The sequence below is a fragment of the Pelophylax lessonae genome, assembly GCF_965119305.1.
Source record: "Pelophylax lessonae genome assembly, chromosome: 7".
Lineage (NCBI taxonomy): Eukaryota > Metazoa > Chordata > Amphibia > Anura > Ranidae > Pelophylax > Pelophylax lessonae.
In genome coordinates, this window is record NC_138774.1 from 98,135,268 (window position 1) to 98,158,180 (window position 22,913).

General features: G+C 43.3%; 1 protein-coding gene across 1 annotated transcript in view; it reads left to right on the forward strand.

Annotated features, from left to right (window-relative positions):
* Positions 1-22,913, forward strand: part of LOC309560238 (protein phosphatase 1 regulatory subunit 14A-like) — a 66,396-nt gene that overhangs the window by 41,783 nt on the left and 1,700 nt on the right. The window contains exon 3 of the mRNA XM_082263814.1: positions 3,496-3,528. Within this exon, the coding sequence (XP_082119940.1) occupies positions 3,496-3,528 (33 nt within the window). The remainder of the gene's footprint in view (positions 1-3,495; positions 3,529-22,913) is intronic.

Genomic DNA, 22,913 nt, shown 5'->3' on the forward strand with positions numbered 1-22,913 from the left:
CTTGTGGTGAACTCTCTGTATTTGCTCTCGGGAAGTCTTCTCTTGATTATAGACTTTGACAATGATACTCCCACCTCTTGGAGAGTGTCCTACACTTCTCTGAATGTTGTGAATGGGTTATTCTTTACCATGGAGAGGATCCTACGATCATCCACCACTGTTGTCTTCCGTGGATGTCCAGGTCTTTTTTATGTTGCAGAGCTCACCAGTGCATTCTTCTTTTCTCCTAATGTACCAAACTGTTGATTTGGCCACTCCTAATGTTGATGCTATCTCTCTGATGGATTTGTTTTTGAAGCCTTGCATGGACAGCTCCTTTGAACGCATGATGAAGGTTCACCGAAATAGATTACAAATGCAAACACCACACATAGAATCAACTCCAGACATTTTATCTGCTTAATTGATGAAGAAATAATGGAGTAGCCCACACCTGGCCATGAAACCACTTTTGATTCAATTGTCCAATTACTTTTGGTCCCTTGAAATGGGGGGGGGGGGGGGTTTAAGAGCTGTAATTCCTAAACCCTTCCTCTGATTTGGATGTACATGCCCTCAAATTAAACCTGGAAGTGTGCACTTTCAGCCCATATCCATTATATAACTATAGCTTGAATATATTTTGGTAATTACCTAAAAAAAAAAAAAAAAAAAAAAATTGTGCTTTGACTAAATATATATATATGGACCTAACTGTGTGTGTATATTATTATTATTATTATTATTATTATTATTATTATTATTATTATTATTATTAATATAAATTATATATATATATATATATATAATTAGTATCTTACAAAAGTGAGTACACCCCTCACATTTTTGTAAATATTTTCTTTTCATGTGACAACACTGAAGAAATGACACTTTGCTACAATGTAAAGTAGTAAATGTACAGGTTGTATAACAGTGTAAATTTGCTGTCCCTTCAAAATAACTCAACACACAGCCATTAATGTCTAAACCGCTGGCAAGAAAAGTGAGTACACCCCTAAGTGAAAATGTCCAAATTGGGCCCAATTAGCCATTTTCCCTCCCCAGTGTCATGTGACTCGTTAGTCTTACAAGGTCTCAGGTGTGAATGGGGAGCAGGTGTGGTAAATTTGGTGTTTATTGCTCTCACTCATACTGGTCACTGGAAGTTCAAAATGGCACCTCATGACAAAGAACTCTCTGAGGATCAAAAAGAATTGTTGCTCTACATAAAGATGGCCTAGGCAATAAGAAGATTTCCAAGACCCTGAAACCGAGCTGCAGCACTGTGGCCAAGACCATATAGTGGTTTAACAGGAACAGGCCTCACCATGGTCAACCAAAGAAGTTGAGTGCACATGCTCAGCGTCATATCCAGAGGTTGTCTTTTGGAAATAGATGTATGAGTGCCACCAGCATTGCTGCAGAAGTTGAAGGGGTGGGGGATCAACCTGTCAGTGCTCAGTCCATATGCCGCATACTGCATCAAATTGGTCTGCATGGGTGTCGTCCCCAGAAGGAAGCTTCTTCTAAAGATGATGCACAACAAAGCTTGCAAACGGTTTGCTGAAGACAAGCAGTGGGAGTGTCATGGTCTGGGGCTGCATGAGTGCTGCTGGCACTGGGGAGCTACAGTTCGTTGAGGGAACCATGAATGCCACCATGTACTGTGACATACTGAAGCAGAGCATGATCCCCTCCCTTTGGAGACTGGGCCACAGGGCAGTTTTCCAACATAACAACCCCAAACACACCTCCAAGATGACCACTGCCTTGCTAAAGAAGCTGAGGGTAAAGGTGATGGACTGGCCAAGCATATCTCCAGACCTAAACCCTATTGAGCATCTGTGGGGCATCCTCAAATGGACGGTTGAGGAGCGCAAGGTCTCTAACATCCACAAGCATCGTGATGTTGTCATGGAGGAGTGAAAGACGACCACCTGTGAAGCTCTGGTGAACTCCATGCCTGAGAGGGTTAAGACAGTGCTGGACAATAATGGAAGCCATGCAAAATATTGATACTTTGGGCCCAATTTGGACATTTTCACTTAGGGGTGTACTCACTTTTGCTGCCAGCAATTTAGACATTAATGGGTCTGTGATGGGTTATTTTGAGGGGACAGCAAATGTACACTGTTATACAATCTGTACACTCACTACTTTACATTGTAGCAAAGTGTAATTTCTTCAGTGTTGTCACATGAAAAGATCTAATAAAATATTTACAAATTATGTGAGCGGTGTACTCACTTTTGTGAGATACAATGTATGTAATGTATGTATGTATGTGTATGTGTATGTGTATGTGTATATGTATATGTATATATATATATATATATTATATATATATATATATATATATATAAAATATATAATCTCTGTATATGTTAAAAAACTAAACTATTTTCGAAGGTGCTTCCTTGGCTGTTACTCCCTCACCTCCCAATCTCCGAGGCGACCCATTGTTACCAAAGTCATTATGTGCTATTTGTTGTACGCTGTAACTGCCTAGAGGGTTAATTGTATACTTGATACTTTGAGAGTCAATTTGTCTTGTTGCAGTGTTCTAAGTTGTTGAAAAAATGTGAAAAAAACCTCTAAACTAATAGTTTTACATTAGGCATCCACAACCACATATGTAGGATAGCCAACATTAGAGGTAAAATCCTCCTCCTGGCCAATCAGGAAGCGGGTTTTGAGACCAGTTTCCCGATTGGCCGAAAGGAGAAGCCATGCTATTGGGCATGGAGGAGGAATGAGGAGACGCAGAAGACGGGGAAGAAGCCGCCGCCGCCTGCTGCTGCATCCAGGCAGGGTGAGTGAGGGGGGGTCCTATGCTGTCTCCCCTGTTTCCCCTGTCCTGTCTCCTGTCTCGCTGTGGTCGGGGGGGGGGGTTTGTGTGTATGGTGTGCGGCCTCATTAGTTGTTACGACGCTGGCGTCTAGAAGGCTGTTATGGTGCATGATGAAACCTTTTGGCTTTGTGGAACTAAAAGATAAACTTGATCCACCTGCTGGCTTGTATACAATTTTTGGGCAATTTTTAGGCATTTTGCAAGGCACCCTGATTTAATAAGGCTGATCTAGACTCCCCTAAATAAATGCTTAAAAAATATCATTCCATCATTACCAGTAATCTTTGTCATTCAATTTTCTTTTACAATTGAGTACAAAGAATTTTACAGCATTACAATCTTCCAAGATGGACGTCTGTGGTAACTTCCCTGTGTCAGGTGATTGCAGGTCCGAACAGGGAGCTGATAGCTGTATTACACCAAGCAGCAGTCGCCAATTGTTGGTCCTTCTGAGCTCTGCATTGTAGTGTATGCCAATTCAGGGCCACCATCTAACTTTAATACACGGAAGCCCTCCATGGAAAGACTGGATGGAAACCTTTGCTTGGCTTCAGTTGTGTCTGGTATGAAAAGAATGATGTCATAAGATGTTGTAACTGTTTAACAATAGTAATAAAATATGTACTGAATTTGTCTGATTGGGTAATATGTTCTGTATTTTCCAGATCCTCCTGAGGTTATGTACAAACAACACAGAGGTATGTAATTTCACTTTATGATGTTCTATCGTACATTATTTGGTTGCTCACCATGGCAAAAAAAAGGAGGCGCTGTACTTGGTATTAATCGACCGATATCGGTTTTTCGTTGCCGATACCGATACCAATATTTTGGCCAATGCATATTGGTATCTGCCGATATTTTTGTACATTTTAAAAAATATATATTTTTTTTCTTGACAGGTACACTTGTGGAGGGATCTGGGGGTCTAAAAGACCCCAAACCGCTCTTCTGCACTTAAAACATTCAAAACGCTAAGTTTGGCTGTTTTGAATGCTGTCATTTTTTTTTAATCTGGCGCCAGTACCCGGAATTGATGTCATGACATGTTTTTTTGCATGGAGACCTGATCAGAGCGGAATGCAGCTTTGATCGGGTCTTCGGCGGCCGTGAGGGGGCCATTGTGTTCGCCTGGGGGCAAGGTGTGGGAAGCTGTCCCTGCCAGGGGAACACCGTAATTAATGCTAGGTTTTTTTTTTTCAGAACAGCCAAAACCAGAGTAGAACAGCCTGTTCCCTGCCAGCATGCAGCAGTATATGCACTTGCTTTCGGTGGGGAAGCAGTGATCATTTTGGAGTGGTTTGAAATGCTGAGTCGGAGACAGGTTACTTCAATCATCAGGGAGCATGAGCTTTACTAATTGAAGAACTATAGGGATTTTATTGGACCTCTTTAACAAGACCATCATTATGACCAAGGGAGCAAGGGTTTCACTGTACAGATGATGGCAGGGGACTGTCTTATTTTCAACTCAGGCTTTGGCTGCTTTGGAAAAAAATGAGCTGCTGACTTAAACCGAAGGTTCAGTTGGGCTTTACCTTGGCCCAATTCTTTTTTTATTGATGCTCACTCCCTGTAATGGGGCAAAACAACAACAATATTATGGCGCTCTACTAGTGTGGACAGAGCTGCAGGTATATAATTGGACAACTGTTGGGGATAGGGAGGATAGCGGGGGAGTCCAAGATAGTATTCAAACGTCAATGATGATAATAGTCCAAATAAGCCAAGCTGTACTCAGTGGCTGCCGGCTGGAGCAAGGAGAGGCTCTACATAAGAAGAAACAAGAAAGCAGTGCCTGCCGAGTGTAGCATACAAAGTTTAATAGCGGTAAAAAGAAATTATGCATTTATAGAAGTAAACGGTATGCCAGCATGGTGAATAGAATGGGTCATCTGCAGAGTCTCTGGTGATAGATGGATGCTGCTGTGACAAGTTTGCTGATGGCTGTCAGAGTCTTTCGGTCGGCATAGATGTTTCCACAGCGCCCAGATCTGTGCAGAGGCGCGGGTGACGTCACATCCCGCAGCTGAGAAGGCAGGAGAAGCACACGTTCGGAGCATGCTTGCTCCTTCATCAGGCTTCCTTCATCAGAGCCTAATAAAGGAGCACCCATGCTCCGAACGTGCGCTTCTCCTGCCTTCTCAGCTCCCGGATGTGACGTCACCCGGGCGCTGTGGAAACAGCTATGCCGACCGAAAGAAGCTGACTGACAACGGCAAACTTGTCACAGCAGCATCCATCCATCACCAGAGACTCTGCAGATGACCCATTCTATTCACCATGCTGGCATACCATTTACTTGTGAGTGCATAATTTTTTTTACCCCTTTTAAACCTTGTATGCTAGTAGGCATTGCTTTCTTGTTTCTTCCTATTCTGGGGCAATACTATAACTAATCCAAAATGCCTCACCTTTGTGGGTCTATCCCATAATTTTTTGTGGTTCGAAGTCTACATTTTTTGTTCCTTTTTTTTATATGCATTCTCTGCATTAAGGTAAACTCCCCACCACTTGTTTTACTCATCCCATCCCTAAACACTTACCTGACTCCTTTCACCACTCCAGCACTATGCCATCTGCAGCACCACTCCTCCCACTTCATGGTTTCACAGGTAACACTGAAAGCAGCGGGAGCCATAGGCTCGTGCTGCTGTCAATCAAACTCCTGTGAAAAGGGAGCGGTGCGAGGCTCACCAGCGCTGTGTGTCTATGGATGCACACACAATCCGGCTTGCTAGCTTGCATGCCTCCTTAGCACCCGACTGGCTAAGGAGGCACCCAGAGGAGGGAGTAGCGGATAGTGCCAGCAGGCGGGGGACTGCCAAAGAGGAGGTAAGGGACCACTTTGTGCAATATGTACTTAGAAAAGTATAACCATTTTTTTTTTTTTATTAACAAAAAAAAAAACTGCCTTGCTTTACTGGGTTTAAAGCATTGGAGACCGAATTCTTTGCTGATAATTGAGAGGTTGGAGAGGAGTGAATAAACACTTCATATAAACGCTCATTCCGAGTGTTGTGGAGGTGAGCGGCCACTGCACTCGGTGTTGGATTGCGTGCTCACCTGTGCACATTTGCTGGGCTATAATTGGAAGTTTGAATGCACCCTGTTTACTCACTCGGATTTCTTCCTTTTTTGGGAATTTCCTGAGCACTCTGCACTTCGGTCACTTTAAAAACATTTCTTTCCAAAGGAATTATGGACATTATGCACTTTATGTAGCACCATTGCACTTTGTAATCTACTTATTTATGTATGGTTTTTTAATGTCACATTGATCAATATTCATTGCCTTTTTAGATTTTTGTTCTACATTGATTATTTTATGTTTACCACTGAATATTGTCTTTAGATTTGCACATCTATATGTTCTACACTGACAATATATGTTCTACACTGACACAGATCACTTTACTTAACTATATTGAACATCATTCCAGCACTTTTTTGCATTAGTTTGGGAAACCAATATTTATACATTTCATTATACTCACAATTTTCCACATCGGTTTTAAATAGAATTTCACTTTGATTTATTTTTTCCATTATCAGCTGCTACACCTTTACGTCTTCTGAATTGTTTTTGAGTTTTTTTTATGAAGATTGGATGAATTATTGGATTTATATTATCCCCAATTGTGAACTGACCTTTTAGGAATACTGATTTCAGATTCACCCACTGGTTTTTATGCATTTGCGTTTTTTTTAGAATTTGTAGTTGTCTCCCCACATTGAAACAGCTAGAGTGGTTCATCCAATGGTCAATCTAAAGCCTTAGAGAGGTCAGGGGCATAACTACAGGGGTTGCAATTGCAACCGGGCCCCATGCTCCAGGGGGCCTGTGTGGCTCCCCTGTACACCTGGATAGGAGGGGCTGCGGGGGCAGCATGTAGAGAAATCACTGTCCTCCTTTTTCCTCCTGTAGCTGCAGGAGGAAAATGGAGGAGATTGGTTCCTCTGTATGCTGCCCCCGCCACTCCTCCTATCCAATTTACATGTGTTCTGCTGTCTCTGGGCCCCTTGTGTGCTCCCCTGGTCCCCCCCCCCCCCCACTGTGCTCCTCCCCTCTCCTGCCGGCTGCTGCAGGGGATGTGTCTCACAATAGAGAAAAACGAAGGGGACGGTAAATATGTAATTTTCCAGCACCTTTCTTTTCTGAATGGACAGAGTCATAGTCAGTGACACTGTAAAAAAATAAAATAAAATGATAAAAAATAATACAATTAAAATACTGAAAAATAAAAACTACTGACACCAGTGGGTGAACTTCCAGGATCGCAAAGGTCACACTTGAAACCGGGCCCTGGCATTCCACCACCGCAGGGAGGCCCCAAGATGGCAGGAAGGGAGCCCACTGCCAAACCTGTGAAAGAGTCCCGCTGCGGGACAGTAATAAAGGGCCCCGCAACAAGAGTAAAGGGCCCGAGGATCAGTGGAAAGAGCCCCAAGCTTAAAGGGAAGGGCCCCGGGCCAGGGGTCCGGGGGGCCCTTCGTGGTTTCTTGCACCGGGGCCCTGAAGGTTCTAGTTACGCCTCTGAGAGAGGTTCATGTCACTAGTGGCCTGAGTGCCTGATGTATAATTTATCCTGTATTTGCTTAGGTCTTCATTAAGAGAACATAATACAATACATTACAATGTTTTGGGTTGGACATTCTATATTGTTTAAAAAGGGTTTAAAAGTCTCCTTTAAAGTTTTATGCTGCTCTTATCTAGGTTTTAGAGCTTTTTTTTTTCCAAGGTATTGGAGACTTTGCCTGTATTTTTTTGGTCACAAATCCAGCCTTCATTTGAAGCTTTAGCTTCTTCCTGATATGGGCAAAGTCAGAACAACCCAAATATTCCCATTGCTCAGGGGATCAGCAGGACATGTGTGAAAGGCCAGGCTTGGTCCAAGTTTGTCTGCTACTTTGGGAACAATTATACTGGCCTGTCACTGCCAATGACTGCGTGATTTGTCGGTGCTGAGGGAAAAATGTTAACGCCCGGGCATTCAATGTTGTTCAGAGACTTGTCCTATTAAATTCTTTCAGACTTGTGGGAAATTCTGTTTTTCTGAGTAATTTCAGCCTAATGCCCGAGGATGCAGAGATTGATACTTCCTAATGTTCCCACAATAAGAAAATGGATTGTGACATGATGGGTGGTTACATTTATTGCAGACCAAAATAATTTATTGAAATCTTCATGGAAGAATGTAATGTACATTATGATGTTTTCAATCAAGTCTTGCTTATCCGTATCTGCAGGGAAATTTGTCAGCTGCTGGTTTCTATGCCCTAAAAGGACCCACATCTTTTTTGATTGCTGTATTTGTGAATAGGACAGCTATGTAGTTGCAGCACTTTGTCAGCTATACCGTATGGTGTACTCCTTAGCTAGAACAGCACCACTAATTACCAATTTTTAAGCTCACCATACATGTGGCTTTCTGTACAATCTGTGTATAGTTATATTTGCCACAACTACACCAATCAGATATAACCTCACGATGGCCCACATAACATTGCATAGGTCCCCCTTTTGGCCACCAAAACAGCCCTGACTTTTCGTTGCATGGGTGCCACTAGACCTCTGAAGGTATGCTGTGGTATCTGGCACCAAGCCATCAGTAGTAGATCCTTTAAGTCATGTAAGTTGTGAGGTGGGGCCTCCATGGCTCAGGATTGTTTTTCCAGCACACCCTACAGATAAAAGCCACCTAGCCCCCATGATGATCTAATATATGTGAAGGTGTTGATAATGCATAAAAAACTCCAACTGCTGATAATGCATACGCCGAAAAATGTAAGTATAGAGCAAATGTATAACAGTGGTGTAATTCTCCCCCCCCCCCCCCCCCAATGACACACTCAAACGTGCAAATTACTGTAATAATTCTATCATTTACAAAAACAATCCGTGACTAATGTAATATATTTTAAAAAAGAATAGCGCACACATGCAAAAGAAATGACTATCAAATATGGAGACAATCCATAAATAAAAATGGGGATTTAGTGTCACGGAACCATGAACCAGACGTACAACAACAGAAGTGAAAATAAGAAGGCTTTATTGAAAATCAAGCTGTAAAGCAAAAGTCCAAACGGATGGCAAAACCGAAGCAGAGTCTTTGCGAAGCCAGAGGTCAGGAGCCAGGAGGGTAGTCAGACGAAGACGGGATCAGGAACCAGCAGGGTAGTCAGACGAAGCCAGGATCAGGAACCAGCAGGGTAGTCAGACGAAGCCAGGATCAGGAACCAGCAGGGTAGTCAGACGAAGCCAGGATCAGGAACCAGAAGCAGCAGCAGTCTTAGAAGCATGTGAACACAGGAGGACCAAGCAAGGAACTGAAGCCACAGACCTCCTATATATATATATATATATATATATATATATATATATATATATATATATATATATATATATATATATATATATATATATATATATATATGAGCTAGGCATCCAGCTCCTCCCAGTGGGAAGGAGGAGCCGCAGGGTGGGAGGCTACAAGAAACCCAGAAACCAAGATGGCCGCCAGCACATGTCAAACGAAGGAGAACAGCAAGAAGGTAAGACCATGACATTTAGTCACACCATATGGCCATATCGTGCTCAAGCCCACCACTGCGTCAAAGTACCCCATTATCAGTGGGTCCTACACTATCCATAGAAAAGGGGTGAATCCAGCCTTTCTAACCCTTGGAGATAACACTCCTTCCTGGGAAAGATGTGCTAATGCACTACAAGAGACTCCTCCTATATCTACTTGATAGTGGACACTGATAGAGTACAGGTGTGTGTGGGGGGTGGGGTGCTCAACCTCAGAAGTCTGGTCAGACCTTGCTTGTTTATAATGTAATATATTGACTAAAAAAGTGGTGACAGCCTTTAGTAAAAAAAAAACTGGGTGTATCAAAATGCTCCTATATTATTTCGATGAAGGTGAACAATGTCCTTTTAAATATTCGTTCTCCTGTGAATGCTTGTTGAGAAACCACCTTGTATCCCACCACCAGCCAATTTATGCGCTCCCCTTACAATAAGACCTACAAAAGGTCTAAACATTGCCTTTCCTTTAAGGGTGTTTAGTCCAATGGCAAGCAGCTTCTAGGCCAGTGTTTCTCAACTCCTATCCTCAGGACCCACTAACAGGCCAGGTTTGCAAGATAACTGAAATGCATCACAGGTGATATCATTTGCTGTATTCTGGTCTGCATCTCCCCCAAGGTAATGCCTAAAATCTGGCCTGTTAGTGGGTCCTGAGGACCGGAGTTGAGAACCACTGTTCTAAGGGATCTCAACTTTCCTCCTCTCATAGAGAGATTTTCTGTTGGTTGTGCGGTAGCCTTCATGCAGGTGGTGCTCAAAAAGGTAAAAAAGCCAACATAGTGCTGAACTGCATAAACCGGTGTTTTATTCATAAACAATAAAATCACAATCCCATTTACAAGTGCTCACACTGCAGTGCACTTGGGAAAAAACTTGAAATTTTAGGGTAGCATGCCCCCCTTAAAGTGAGAGTAAACTCCCTTGCTTAATTTTTACCAATAGTTAAACCTATAATAATTCTTATGTATAGGTACGGTAAATATCTCCTAAACATGCACCGTTAAGGAGATATTTACTTGGGAAGCCGCCAGGGGCATGCGCTCTGAAGGAATGGCATACCCGTGCCGTTCCTTCAGAGTCCTGTGCTGTAAACAGCGGCTCCTGCACGCATGCACGGGGAGGACGTCATTGCCGCTCATCCAATCAAAGGACCAGAGCCCACTAGACCAGAAGGAAGACCCGGTTAAGATGGAAGCCTTGTCAGCGCACCGCTGGAGGTCTTCATTTTAAGGTAAGTAAATAAAAAAAATAGAAAGCGAGGAAGGTACTTGGCGCTGCCACACTGGTAGGGTGTAAATAAATAAATGTAGGGAAACCATTTACACCACTCTTAACCATTTACACCACTCCTTGGAGAGATATCAATACTTATCATCCATATCTATTTCCCTACATTTATTTATTTACACCCTACCAGTGTGGCAGCGCCAAGTACCTTCCTCCCTTTCTATTTCTCAATTGGTACATTGCCCCTTTTTAGAGGCATATACCTTTTTTTGAAGGTAGGCTGCAGCCGCTCATTCACCTATTTTTCCATCAGCGTGGATTCCTTACATTTTTTTAAATAAAAAAAAAAAAAGCTGGTAGTTTACTACCGCTTTGAAAGTCCTCTAAATATCCCCAGAGGCTATAGCCTACACTGATCAAGAGAAATTTTTCGATAGATGAACTTCTGTACAGCCAGTGTTCATGCATGAACTGAAGTTCGGCAGGTACCTGCTGAACCAGCAAAAATGTATTCCATGTATGGGTAGCTTTAGTGTTTATAACTGGCCTGTGTAAAATTCAGTGCTGGGGATTTCATATTTGCCTGTGAAATATAGCAATGCAGTGATATCTGCCCAGGTCATTTCCTCCTCCAGGCACAGGATATATGGCTTTTTGGGGCCACACTGCCCCTCCTTGCTACCTCTTTACAAATGTTTCCTGTTCAGAATTTGCGTGAGCATAAAAATCACACCCTGTCAGCATAATTCGGGCTAACTCGATAGAATTTCCAACAAAGGCATATTATAACTACAGGTTCATTGCAAAGTTCTTAACAGCTGTACAGTACTCTGAACATTACAACCACTTGTTTCAATTAAACAAGCTAAACAGGATATCCTGACAAGAGGAGAAAGAAAATCGATGTTTTTATTATGCATGAATACATCCAACTTTTTGTGTGGGCTCTGATTCAGTGAGGTCCTTCATTGCTATACACTGGCTCAAAGTAAACCTGTTGCAATATATACTGGAATTAAATAGAATCAAATAAGCTGTCAGCCCTTGCTATTTTTTTTTTTTGCAGCAATGGTCATCTCCTGTGTGACCTGGTGCCCCCCAAACCTTTAGTATCGCCACATCCTGACTTAGGAGAAAATGCCAATGCAGTGCCACCTTTCAGCAAAAGTGATAGGGACTATAGACCTGGCAAGGGTGACTGCTTTCAGCAGAATTGGCCAATAGTTCCATAAACAAGAACACTTTGCTAGAAACAATGTTCCAGTTTATGCAAATGGAATGGGGACATGATGCTGATAGTTAAGGAAAAATAATATCGACCAAGCCCAACCTTATTCTACCCAGTAGTCTAAAACAGTGTTTCTCAACTTTGATAGGTAGCCCATACCCCTGGATAAATAGAAAATATAAGACTGAGAAAAGATGGGACTTTGTATAGGCAATTGGAAAGAGGAGGTTTTGTGCATGTATGTATAAAAAAATATATATCACATAGACCTATATCCAGTAGAAAATATAAAAGAAAGAAAAACGCGTGTAGAAATAAATTCCCATAGGGAATGCTGATACAGTGTATCACAAAGATGGTACGGACTCTAAGTAGCATGGTCTAGGGTCCCCAGAAAGCCGATGCATTTCGCAGCAAGGCTTCCTCAGGGCCAGAGAGACTAAAACAGACCAATATTTCTGCAAGAATGTATACAAAAATCCATTAGATATATACATCATATATATACATCACATTTAATCATGCCTATATCAATACATTATATGTGTATATTTACCAACATTACTTAAACATATTCTGCATAACGCATAAGTAGATATGTACTGACCCACTGCAACAGAGACCTGGACGGACACGGCTAAAGGCTGCATACAACGTTAGGCCACGTCAGAAGTTTTTAACCACTTTAAGACCGGAAAATTTTCCCCCTTAATGACCAGGCCCTATTTTGTGATTTGGCACTGTTACTTTAACAGGACAATTGCGCGGTCGACGCTGTACCCAAACAAAATTTACGTCCTTTTTTTTCCCCACAAATAGAGCTTTCTTTTGGTGTATTTGATCACCTGTGCAATGTTTTTTAAAAAAAAATATATATATATTTTTTACATTCTGCTACATGACTAAAATCAAAATTGTTTACCATTTTATGCCAATTTGTTTTCTGCTTCATATTTTTGGCAAAAAAAATAGCAATAAGCGTATTTTGATTGGTTTGCGCAAAAGTTATTGCGTCTACTAACTGCGGGAAAGATTTGTCATTTTTATTTATTTTTTTTACTAGTAATGGTGGCGATCTGCGATTTTATTTTATTTTTTATTACGGGACTGCGATATTGCGGCGGACAGATCGGACCCCTAACTGACATTTTTTACACTTTTGGGGGGACCAGTGACATTACTACAGTAATCAGTGCTAAAAATATGCACTGTTACTGTAATAATGCCATTGGCATGGAAGGGGTTAACCCTGTTGGTGATCAAGGGGTTAAATGTAAGCCTAGGGGAGTGATTCTAACTGTGGGGGGGTTGGGCTTGTGAAATGATCACTGAGACATGCGATCCTATATAGCAGGATCACATAGTCTCTGTGATCATTGCAGGGAGAAGGACAGACGGCTGTGTTTACATCAGCCGACGAGAGATCGCCGAAGTCAGGCAGCAATCGGAGCCGTCTGACACACGCTCCAGCTTCCCCGCTGACGAGCGGGGGCAGGAGCGTGCCGCCGGTGGCGCGCGCTCGCCCTCTAACTGCCTGCATGCGACCGACGTAGAGCTATGTCGGTTCGCCCAGGAGCAGCTGCCTGCTGCAGTAAATCTGCGGTTGGTGGTCGTAAAATGGTTAAGCTGTAGTAGTTGGATTTGATGTTGGAAACTAGAAGAGGGCAGAGAAAGGCTTCTAAACACTAACGCTGCTAAATGTGGCTAAAACGTACATTAACACCAATAAAAACGCTTCAAAAAGAACGTTTTTACAGCTGCTTTTTCCTGGCGTAAAAACTGGCTTTGCAGCTTGTTTTTTCAGACGCTCTGTGTGCATAAGGCCTAAACAGCAAATTAACCTACTTTGGCAGCCTGACATATTAACCGCATAATAATCATGACAAACCATGACACCCTATAGTTTAGCTTGCCTACCTGTGCAGCACACATCACTGACTGGCTCAATTCCTGAACAGGTGGCCACCAAATACACCCCCAGGCAGCCACCCGGGGCTCCCGGTCGCTACTACCATGAGCCAGAAAGTTATCCCAACGCCATCTTTCTGCTCCCTGTCGACCATAAGTCTGCCGGGCGCCTCCCCATCGACCCATCCATTAGGAAAGGGCAGCCCACAGTACAGCCACAGGAAGTAGACAAGGAGCCAGCGATCTGCAAGGGAACCAGTATAGTTTATGGAAACGCTATGGCGGTAAATAAGGGACCCTCAGTCCTCGCTGTGTACAGCAAGGAAATTAGATCAATTATAACTCTATCTTTCATAGGAAATCTCTTTTATTTGAAGTGCAGATAATGCGGCAGGACTAAATTTCAGAGATGTGACTTGTCAACATTCTGCCTTTCAAATAAAGAGAATTTCCTAAATGTACTGTACAGTACAGTACACAGGATCTTGGCCTGAATACAGCTATCCTAAGATGATTGGACATTGGCAAAAAAAGCTGCAGTGACATCCCCTAAACAACCTTTCACACTCCAGGCAAATCTCGTTTTTCTGCTAGTGTCTTTAGATGATAGATGTCTTTTCACTTCTAAGAGAAGTTTACCTATTTTATGTTGAGGTTTTTTTTTTTCTCTCAGGATTCTTCTTTCAGGTTCTTAGCTGCACTGTGGCCACTGCAGCTTTACTCCAGCAAATTTCTGGATCAGTTGAGTCCTCAGCTAAGTCTTAGAGAATTGTATTCAGCCTGTAAAGTTGCTTTGAGCACTGGGTCCTGGGTAGTGCTCACCCAAGCATGCCGTGCATCTTGTTTGATAGCCACAGAGGTATATAGGTCCAAGGCCATAGTCTGTGGTGGTGCCTGTCCCTAATAAAGTGTGGTGGGGGTGAGGGGGGGGGTGCTTGCCTGCACATTCCCACATTTCGTCCCCACCAACATTATCTACATTTTGCTGTGAGCTGTCAATATTACAATTTTTTTTTTGCCCTTTCCTTTACTCCTGTCTACAGCACCCCAGTTCTTCACCAAGGTGCTTGTCTTGGTGTTAGACCTGCTCCTTTCTCTTTGAAGCAGAATCAAGTCATACCATAACCATTACTGTGGCCTACATCAACCATTAAGAAGGCACCAGATGTCATGCCACTCTACGAAACGCAGACCTAATTCCGATTTGAGCCTATCTGTTCATTCCGGGCCCTGTAAACCATATACATGCCAGGCATGTCAGCGTCTGGGGGTAATGGACTCTCAAACCTGAGTTGTTCCAAACTCTTTGCCACAAGTGGGGGATGCTGGTTGTGCATCTTTTGGTATCCAGGTACAACAACAAATTGGACCATTTTCTTCAAGGGCCAGTGCCCCCTGGGTGTTCACAATGGATTCTCTAGAGCAGGGGTGGGGAACCTTTTTTCTGCCAAGAGCGTTTGGATATTTTATAATATTATTCGGGGGCCGTACAAAATGATCACTATAAAAATTAGCCTGTTATATTTGGTCAAACATTTAATTATCTCACCCCTAATGTGAAGACTGGAACTGCTTCTCTTTGGTGAGGTGCTGGCATGTACTGCTGTCTGGTACTTCTAATGGGTACAGCTGGCTGGTACTGCTGGTGGGTACTACTGGCTGGTACTGTGCTCTGGGTACTGCTGGCTCAGGCTGGTACACTGCTGGCTAGTAGTGCTGGCTGGTACTGTGCTGTGGTTACTGCTAGCTGGTACTGTGCTGTGGGTACTGCTGGCTGATACTGTGCTGTGGGTACTGCTGGCTCAGGCTGGTACTGTGCTGTGGGTACTGCTCGCTCAGGCTGATACTGTTGGCTAGTATTGTGCTGTGGGTACTGCTGGCTCAGGCTAGTACACTGCTGGCTGGTACTGCTGTGTGGGTACTGCTGGCTGGTACTGCTGTGTGGGTACTGCTGGCTCAGGCTGGTAGTGCTGGCTGGTACTGCTGGTGGGAAATGCTGGCTAGAGACAAGTTCAACGGAGCGAGTCACGTGTGGGGACTCGGGAGCGGTGCCAAGCTGGAGGAAGATGCTTCCTGTATTGGTTAGTCTCCTCACATGTGGAGTGCATTTGATTTCACTCCACCTGTGACTCATTCAGACTGTCAGGACAGAGCCGGTGTTCCGTGAGAATTACCTACCCGTGAGAAAAACCTACCCTCGTCACTTCCGGTTGCACGGCAGTGTGTGTAATGCGGCGTTTACATTAAAACAGCTGTGCTGCAATACGAGTCATCTCCACTCCTATCCCTGTCACTGCCCTCATCGCGGCTAGTAAATATAAAAGCGGCGGCGGGTGTATGAAAAGATAAATCACGGAGCCGCCAGCCGCTTTTATATTTACTAGCCGAGATGAGGGAAGTCACAGGGAAAGGAGCGGAGATGACTCGTATTGCACCCGAGATGTTTTAATGTAACCGCCGTGTCGGTAGGTTTTTTTCACGGAACACAGTGATAATTTCATACTAGTGCGCATGCGCACTAGTCTGCGCCTCAGCTGTTACATTACGTATCCGGAGCTGTGAGCATGCGCACTGCTGCGCTGCTCAGCTGTTCCTGGCCGGAAATGACGAGGGTAGGTTTTTCTCACGGGGTAGGTAATTCTCACGTTACACCGGAACTATACAGGAAACATCGGCTCCGTTCTGACAGCTCAGCTGAGACAGACACCTCACCTCGTGGGAGACTTGGGATGACATGGGGGGGGGGCTGTACATTCCCCACCCCTGCTCTAGAGACTCAATTGTGCAATTTGCTTAACCTCATCTAAGCCTTCTCTTCTCTACAGCTTCTCTCTCATTTGACCTGCAGGATTGAAATGGAAGGCGTTCTGGAAATTCTCATTGTACCGACTGACCCAGGACGAGGTGGTATTTTAACACCTGGCTGACTCATGATGGGCCCTTATGGACTTTGTTTGCCAAGGGCTGATCCACCATCCTGCTTCTTGGTTACTGGTTTTACCAGAATAGCAGGTAAACCCTTTCATAGAGATAGGGACTTATCATGTATAGTCATCATTTCCCTCCTGAAGGCTAGGAAACAAACTTCTCACAAACTCTACCTTTGCATACTTTCAGTAGAGCAAGGCTAGGAAATTTTATCCTAGGAAGTACTCAATTGGACACATTCTGTCCTATCTCCAGTCTGGTTTGGACCAGTATCTGTCCTTGAGTAAAATCAAGGGCGAAATCTCAGCCCTGGCTGTTCTGTTTCAGAGACCATTGGCTTTTGCTAAGGCCTTTGTGCAGGATGTCGCACACATTTCTACCCTGTAAAATCCCCTGTGACTCAAGTGGCCTTAACCTGGGTAATTCCACCCTTCCGAGGTCTTTAAAACCTTTAGAATTATTCACTTGTCTGACCTCACTCACAAGATGGGCTTTATGATTGCTATCACCTCAGTGCAGAGGGTCTCTGAGTTAGCAGCCTTATCCTTTTAAAGAGCCTTTCCTGGTGTTACACAAGCACGAGGCTGTACTGAGGCCTAATGTCTTTCTCCCCAAGTTGTTTTGCTACTGGCACCTGTGCCAGGACATTGCCCTGTGCTCCTTATTTCCTGCTCTGAAACATCCCAAGTAAATTTTCCTTCACCGTCTTGAAATGCTACATCTACCCCTTGGCTACAGACCCTTTTTGAAAATCTGATTCTTCCTTTGTCCTTTCTGAGGGTTCTTGGGGGTTCTCTGCTTCTAACTCCATCATTATTAGGTGAATTAGACAAGTTATCACCTAAGCCTTAGGTCTAAACCTACCAGATCCATTAGTGGTTCATGGGCTTTTCAGCATCAGGCAGAGGCGTAACTAGAACCTTCAGGGCCCTGGTGCAAGAAACCATGAAGGGCCCCCCGGACCCCTGGCCTGGGCCCTTCCCTTTAAGCTTGGGGCTCTTCCCACTGATCCTCGGGCCCTTTATTCTCATTGCGGGGCCCTTTATTACTGTCCCGCAGCGGGACCCTTTCACAGGTTCGGCAGTGGGCTCCCTTCCTGCCATCTTGGGGCCTCCCCGCGGTGGTGGAATGCCAGGTCCCGGTTTCAAGTGTGACCTTTGCGATCCTGGAAGTTCACCCACTGGTGTCAGTAGTTTTTATTTTTCGGTATTTTAATTGTATTATTTTTTATCATTTTATTTTTTTACAGTGTCACTGACTTGGACTCTGTCCTTTCAGAAAAGGAAGGTGCTGGAAAATTAAATATTTACCGACCCCTTCCTGGTTCTCTATTGTGACACATCCCCTGCGGCAGGAGAGGGGAGGGAGCACAGTGGGGGGGGGGGGGGGGAAACCACACTGGGGCCCAGAGACAGAAGAACACAAGTGAACTGGATAGGAGTGGTGGTGGGGGGCAGCATACAGAGGAACCAATCTCCTCCATTTTCCTCCTGCAGCTACAGGAGGAAAAAGGAGGAGGACAATGATTTCTCTACATGCTGCCCCCGCCGCCCCTCCTATCCAGGTGTACAGGGGAGCCACACAGGCCCCCTGGAGCATGGGGCCCGGTTGCAATTGCAACCTCTGCAACCCCTGTAGTTACGCCCCTGATGCCATCTGTTTCTCAGATTTGCAAGACTGCCAACTGGTCTTCTGTTTGCATGCACAAGTTCTAATAGGTGGATGTTCAAGCCGCCTCTGATGCCAGATTTGAGTGTAAGGTGTTGCAAGCTGCTCTTTGAGTTCTGTCAAAACCCCCTTTATGACCAGTTTGTTATGTGGGCCTATTGCGGTTTTGATGTCAACCCCTCAGTTGGAATGCTTTTGGACATCTCATGGTTAAGATTAGGATCCTGTATCCTATACTGGTATGATTAAGAAAATAGGATTTTGTACTTGCCAGCAAATTTATTTTCTTGGAGTTTATTACAGGATACAAGCCCCTCCATCTATTCCTTATAATCCCCCTATTGCTTGCTACAAAACTAAGCAGTGACAGCTGGTGCTAAACATTTTGGGGGGGTGGCAAACAGCCCCCCCCCCCCCAGGTCCGCATTCACCCCATCAGCGGTCACAGTGCCACAGCTTCCCTGGCTTCTCAGCCCGGTAAACCCGGTCGTATTTATATCTGCCTCCTGTCTTTATTGGCCTGGAGGAGAAGCCAGAAACCGATAACAAATATTGATTCGATAGCATCACAAGTGGGAGGGTTCGGGGCGCAGCCAATTAGAGCCTCAGGCTCTAATCATGTGCTTGAAAAAAGAAGACCGACCTTATAGGATAGCATTACTCCGGCGCCCCGCATGCAAACTAGGGGGATGGCACCCCTTATGAACTGGCTGCCACTGAATCCAAGGCTTGCTAGGGTGCGGGAAAGGGGGTTAGGATAGCTGCATATAACCTGGTGGTTAAGTTCAAGATTCTGGGTCCTGTACTGTACTTCAAGAAAAGGATTTTACTAGTAAGCCAAAAATCCAGTTTTTCACATTTAAGTTATTGGAAAGTCTGTTCAATAGTGAATGTTTCACATACCGCTTCTACCCAGTTCTTTTAAGAGCTGATCTAAATTGAGTTGGTCCCCATTGATGTCATTTTGCTAGTGAACTCTTTTTGTAGCTGTGATTCATTCTGATGTCATTGTTGGGCAAGTGTCAGATTTGTAACTTTTACCATGTAACTTGCTATAAATAAATGTTCATGTTAAACTTTTCTGTAGAATCTGCAAGTCATGTAATATAGGGAAGAAGGTAGCCTGTGTAGAGAGTAGAGAGTATTTTTAAAATTCTTTCTTTTGTTTTTTTACCGTAAGACTTGATCTAACCAGGCAGCATTTTTCGAATTCACAGTTCATCCACTTGTTTACCAGCAAGCTGACTGTTGTGTGTATTCTGTATCTACAAAAGCAAAAAAGACTTTTAAAGGAAACCCATATTTAGAAAATATGTGGAGGGTCATTTCTAGCCTTTTCTTCCAAAAAAATGCATGTTCCCTGGTTATGTGGACCTGCTGGCTACAGTACTTTTTTTGAGTCCCTGACCTGGAAAAGGTATACAGATTAGGAGTCCTGACTCACCTCTGACTTTGCTTGCTGCATTCTTGTTTGTAGGTCAGTGATTCAGCAATAAAGCCACTCTGCAGCGGCTCTGACGGAGCTGCAGAGGAGTGCAGGAAAACAAGTATAAGTGGGTTAGTGGTGGGCTTTACTCTGTTTAAGAATTTGTCCTGAATGAGCAACTCAGTCTCTTTGTTGCATATCAAAAACAAAAAAATAAACATTTTAAAGCTCAGCAGTCCTAAGACGTAATGGCTGCATGAGTTTTCCTTATTTAAGCTTTTTTTTTCCCTTTATTTTCACCTGGTGATTCTACTATACCACACTTTTAGTCTGAAGATAGTCTCGTCAACGCTCACCCACCATACTGTATCTGGACAACCGAATCAAGATAGGACTAGGGAATTCCACCCCTCTCCTTTTCTCCGTAACTCGGTTCACACCTTTGCATTTCCATTTTCATGTATTTTTAAAGTGCATGTTCAATGTGTTTTAATGCATTTTTCATGTTGACCAGTAAAAAACTATTTTGGCTTTTTAGTGGGGCTGAATATGTATACAAAAACATACATGTGCTATCATGTATTACTGTATTACTATCATGTATTACTGTTGACTTAAATGGGCTTCAAAAAGCATTAAAGTGGGAAAAAGAGGACCTGAGCTATTTTCAAAAATGCATTGGGGCGGACAGATATGAACAAGGCTTCTAAAGAAGCTTGGGTCTGTAGTCCTCATGGATAGCTGAGAACAATATAACTGATCGCTGAGAACAATAAAACTGATAAATCAGCACAGCCAATAATCCATAATATCCGTTCGCAAGAATTTCTGCCAGGATCAACAGGTCGTTTTTTTTTTTTTTTAAACAGATGAATCAAAACACTCTCATTGGTATATTTGACAGACAAAAAGAACAAATATTTGTTCATTGTCATTGATTACATACACTTTAATAATAGTGCATAAGTGAGTTTCTTAGGTAAATTAGTGCAGTGATAGAGCCCGAAGGCAAAGGTGAGTGAAGGGCACCTTTAGGCCCCTTTTTACACAAGTACTATTTATTTCGACCAGCAGGGGAACCAATCAGAATAGATGTTACTTTTGTAATTGTGTGTCCATTCAGTTATTAGCTGCATTTTAAACCAGAAATTTCCAGGCCTATGTTAGATCTCTTGAATGACACAGGCCTTTTTTCTGTTTTTTATTTCCTTTGGATGTAAATGGATGTTTACATCTGGCCACCCATAGACTAACATGGAGCTTCCGATCAGGTCCACCTAAAAAAAACTGTCAGGAGGACCGGATCAGGCGGCCTGTGTGAAAGGGGCATAAAGATTACTTAAACTGGAGAAATTTTATTATTTGATCCCCTGCAGATTTTGAAAGTTTGCCCACTTGCAAAGAAATCAAGGGTCTATTGTTTTTTTTATCATAGGTGTATTTTAAATGATAGAGATAGAATATCAACCAAAAATCCAGAAAAAAAAAAACACGATACAAATGTTATAAAGTATATAAGTGAGTTGCAGTTCAGGGAGTAAGATTTTGATCCCCTATCGACAAACCGTAATTCTGGCTCCCACAGACTGGCTACAGTATGTGCTCATGTGGTGCACAGATTCGTCCTGTCAATTTAAGAAGGTGCTCCTAACGACAACTCGTATTAAAAAAAAAAAAAAACCTGTCCGCAGAATCTTTCTTCCATTCAAACCCACCATCATGGGCAAGACCAAAGAGCTGTCAAAGGATGTCTGGGACAAGATTGTAGACCTGCACAAGGCTGAAATGGGCTACAAGACTATCAGCAAGAAGCTTGGTGAGAAGGAAACTGTTGGGGTGAAATGCAAAATAACCATCAATCGCCCTTGGTCTTGAGCTCTATGGAAGATTATGCCACATGGGGTAAGGATGATCATGAGGAAAGTAGGGGATCCGTCCAGAACTACACAGGAGGATCTTTTGAATTATCTCAAGGTAGTTGGGACCACAGTCATGAAACAAACCATTGGTAACACAATTTGCCACCATGGATTGAAATCCAGCTGTGCCCGCAAGGTCCCCCTCCTCAAGAAGGCACAGGTACAGGCGCGCCTGGAGTATGCCAATGAATATCTAAATGATTCAGAGAAGGATTGGGAGAAAGTGCTATGGTCAGAAGACCAAAATTGAGCTCTTTGGCATTAACTCGACTCGCTGTGTTTTTGAGGAAGAAAAATGCTGACTATAACCCTAAGAACACCATCCCTACAGTCAAGCATGGGGGTGTAAACCTTATGCTTTGGGGCTGTTTTACTGCTAAAGGTACAGGCCAGCTTTGCCACATTGAGGGGCCAATAGATGAGGCCATGTATTGTAAAAGCTTGGATTAGAACCTTCTTCCCTCAGCCAGAACACTAAGAATAGATCGTGGATGGGTCTTCCAGCATGACAATGACCCAAAAATTACCACCAAGGCAACAAATGAGTGGCTTAAGAAGAAGCACATTAAGGTCGTGGAGTGGCCTAGCCAGTCTCTAGAGCCTAATTCTATAGAAAACGTATAGAGGGAGCTGAAATTTTGAGTTGCCAAGTGACAACCAAGAAACCTTAAGGATTTAGAGAAGAGCTGTAAAGAAGAGTAGACCAAAAACCCTCCTGAGATGTGTGCAAACCTGGTAAGCAAATACAAGAAACCTCTTACCATTGTGCTTGCCAACAAGGGTTTTTCCACCAAGTACGAAGTCATGTTTTGCTTGGGGATCAAATACTTATTTCACTCACTGAACTGCAACTCCATTTATAGCATTTGTATCATGTGTTTCTGAAATTTTTGGTTGATATTCTGTCTCTATCATTTAAAATACAAAAGAAATGAAGGTTCTATAATTATCATAGATGTAAGGGGGCAAACTTACAGAATCCGCAGGGGATCAAATATTATATTTTCCTCACTGTATAAATTAAACTAGAATAATTTATAGTGATTAAAAAGTTTTTGATTTTTTTTTTTTTTTCGTAATCAACATAACAAAAAAATAGCAAACATGTCATACCTGATCTGTACAAAAGGTTTGCACAGAACAGCCCGATCCTCCTCCTCCTGGGGTCCGCCACTGGAGAT